General features: G+C 50.4%; 1 protein-coding gene across 1 annotated transcript; it reads right to left on the bottom strand.

Annotated features, from left to right (window-relative positions):
- Positions 1 to 79: 79 nt before the first annotated feature.
- LOC136759591 (serine/threonine-protein kinase N2) lies at positions 80 to 2,100 on the bottom strand (the record flags this gene model as incomplete). The annotated part of the gene is given in 3 exon segments (XM_066714588.1): positions 80 to 1,402; positions 1,659 to 1,766; positions 1,974 to 2,100. Coding segments are annotated over 3 exon segments (333 nt in total). The 5' UTR covers positions 2,079 to 2,100.
- Positions 2,101 to 3,183: the final 1,083 nt, after the last annotated feature.

The raw sequence follows: 3,183 nt of genomic DNA, 5'->3' as shown, positions 1-3,183 counted from the left end.
CCACACAGTTTCTACTTGCAAGTGTTATAAGCTCTTTAACCAAAACACTACATCTGATTAAATTATAACACTTGCTAGTAGAGACAGTGTGCGGGAGCATCGTTTTCCATTTCATCAATCACATGCAATAACATGGCAGCTAATGGGGCTCTGGATCAACACACTAAACTGACACAGGGGTGTTATATGGTGCCTAACGTCCTTTCCATTGGTCAGTACCAGGCCTGTGCTCTGCAGCTGCGCAAACGCCAGTAAACAAACCCACGTTTCTCTTCAGCAGAATCTCCGCACGTCTCGATCGCAAATCGTTTCCCATAAATGAATACCTTGTAACTGATGCAGTTGATGAATAGTTATCTAACACAACCTTGGTAAATAAATATCTACGTAAAAAAACATTATTAGAAGCCGTTTGGAAATGGCATAATAACAGCAGAGCTGTCAACTCTCACGCACCTCGTGTCAGACTCTCATATTGTTCCCCGACATTAGCACAACCTTTTATTGTCACAATTTCAAATTAACTATAAAGGTTGTGACTATCTGTTTTATAAAGGAATATTTTGCAGTCACATTTGTAACTGACCGACCAATATATTTTTCTATATGTGCGCTCGAGTTACAGCAAATAAAATATAAATAGCAACAGCTTGCTGTGTCTGTAATATGAATGATGTGTTTGTTGCTCCTCTTTCCTTTTCTGTCATTGCTAGTGTTGCAGAAGGGTGTTTGGCTTTTTGGTGGGTTAACATATCAGCTGTAGATTCATGGTAGTTTAATTGCACTGCACACATTATACAGGTTTGTGTTTGTCTGTAAGGAAGCCATGGGGCGCGTTGGAGTGCAGATTTCCGCAGAGATGCGCAGATCTGCAGAATTGCACCGACTGTGCGTATATGGACTTTGTTTTAGAATTATAATAGTTGCATTGACACTCTGATCCAGGTTCTTACAAAGTCAGTAATTATGACTTTGAAAAGTCATTAAAAGTCATTATTTTTCCACATCCTTAACCACCTTACTTCTGCTTCATTGCTCTCTGTGAAATACGTCCGACTGCCATATATTAAAAAACAAAAACATGATATTGCGGTTTGCCAAATCAACTAAGATACCAACACTACAACCTCAAAAGAATTTGTATTTTGAAACATATCGACCAATACGCGAGGAGAAACTAAAAGTTCCCGTATACTTGTTGGCTGCCCGCCACAGTGGCTGGGAAGATTGACCGATGTACCCGCCACTGGCTAAATCTACCCGCATTCACCCGGTGTTCATTTTACTCCCTGGCGGTGAAGCGGTTGCCTGCGCCACGTACCTCGAAGAAGGGATGCCTCTTCACTTCCTGCGCCCCTCGCCACCCGGCCCCCAGGCGTCTCTTGGGGTCTTTCTGGAGGAGCTGCGGATTGAAAACAACAAGGAGAGGCTCGTTATTGTCCATCGACGGACCCGCAGTTCAGACGTGCTGCGAGAGAGCAGTTCTCGCAGTTGGCAGTGCCAGTGAGCGCGTGTGCCTTGCCACCGGCACGGGGTCTCTCTCCAACTCCGTCACGGTTAAATCACAGAGACACGCCTTCATCACGGCTGGTCAGCAGGACAGCGAGGCACAAACTGCAGGCAAGAGCTCGTCACAAGAAAGAACAGCCGATACTGACCCCTGAGAGGATGGACACGGCCTCGGCAGACAGGAACCGGGGGTAGTGGACTATGTCGTGGACAATGCTGTGGGTGAGCTCCTTGTGATCGCGACCGTTGAAGGGAATCTACAGCAAAGGGACACAGAGAGGACATTAAAGGGACACTCCCGACCGAACCTCTGAATACTCACAACATACCGAGACACAAACTGGTCAGATCACGCCCGAGACGTGGCTTATAAAAGCAGATCGCTCATAGCACACAAAATCACACTCATGGCGGCAATAACCGCCATCCCACCAAGAACCGGACCTGGTGCGATTGAAACCCACCTTTCCGACCAACATCTCATAGAGCAGGACCCCAAAGGACCACCAGTCCACGTCCCGGGTGTAGGACGGCTGGGTCAGCATCTCTGGGGCCATGAACTGGGGCATCCCACAGATGGTGCTGGCCTGATCATTGACCCCCATCCCTGGCAAGAAAAACGGAGAGTCGGTGAGAAACGCATCGCAGGACAGGTGTGAATCAGACATGACGTGCCAGAGCAGGGAATCAATACGGTTTATTTTTGATGCACCTTCTCTGCAGAGGCCGAAGTCTCCGAGCTTGACGTAGCCGTCTGCGTCCATCAGCAGATTCTCCAGCTTAAGATCCCTGCGATAAAAACACAGCGTCACGGGTTTGAACTCAGCGAGACGGTGCATCGCGTGCACTGTGCGTGTCGTGCGCATGTCTGACGAGCGGGGACTTGCCTGTGGACGATGTTGCGTTTGTGCAACGCCTCCAGCCCGAGCACCACACAGGCGGCGTAGAACCTGTCCAGGAAAAGAGACGGACGACAAGAGAAGCAGTTACATCGCGCGTCCTCCGCTTCTGTACTCACGTCGTGCGGCTCGGAGGGTCACTTACACGGCCCGGGGCTCGGAGTACATGTCCGTGTAGATGCCCGGCCTCAGGTCTCCCCCCGGAGCCCACTCCAAGATGAAGGCCACGTGATGGGCCGTCTGGAAGGAGCCGTAGTAATCGACCACGAAGGGCTCATTTATCAACGCCTCCAGGATCCTCTTCTCACACAGGACGCTGAGGAGAGACGACGGATAGCGTGTGAACGTACGTGTAGACACAGCTGGGGCGCAGAAGACGCAGACACAGACCCAGAGGCGTCACTGGAACACGGATGAAGCCATACCTGTCAATCAGCCCACGGGCCACGATGTCCGATTTCTTCAAGGCCTTGATTGCCACCATCGCTCCGTTCTTTTTGTACTCAGCCAGGACCACCTGTCAGAGAAGGACAGAGTGCAGATGAGCGACTCCCTCTCTCAGCCACAGGATCTACACTCTGCACACGGGCATTCTTCAATACATTTGAGGGTAAAAAGGGTCAGAAACAGTTCAGAAGCGTCTCCACATTCTCTTAGAGCTGCCGGCACTGCGCCCACGGTGCCTCGGGTGACTGGGACGTACCTTTCCGAACCCTCCTCGCCCCAGGAGGCCCATGCACTCGAAGTCCATGCAACGATCGCCTCTGCAGGAGAG

The sequence above is a fragment of the Amia ocellicauda genome, chromosome 10 (genome assembly GCF_036373705.1).
Source record: "Amia ocellicauda isolate fAmiCal2 chromosome 10, fAmiCal2.hap1, whole genome shotgun sequence".
In the NCBI taxonomy this organism is placed as follows: domain Eukaryota; kingdom Metazoa; phylum Chordata; class Actinopteri; order Amiiformes; family Amiidae; genus Amia; species Amia ocellicauda.
This window is presented reverse-complemented; position numbering and strand designations above follow the sequence as displayed.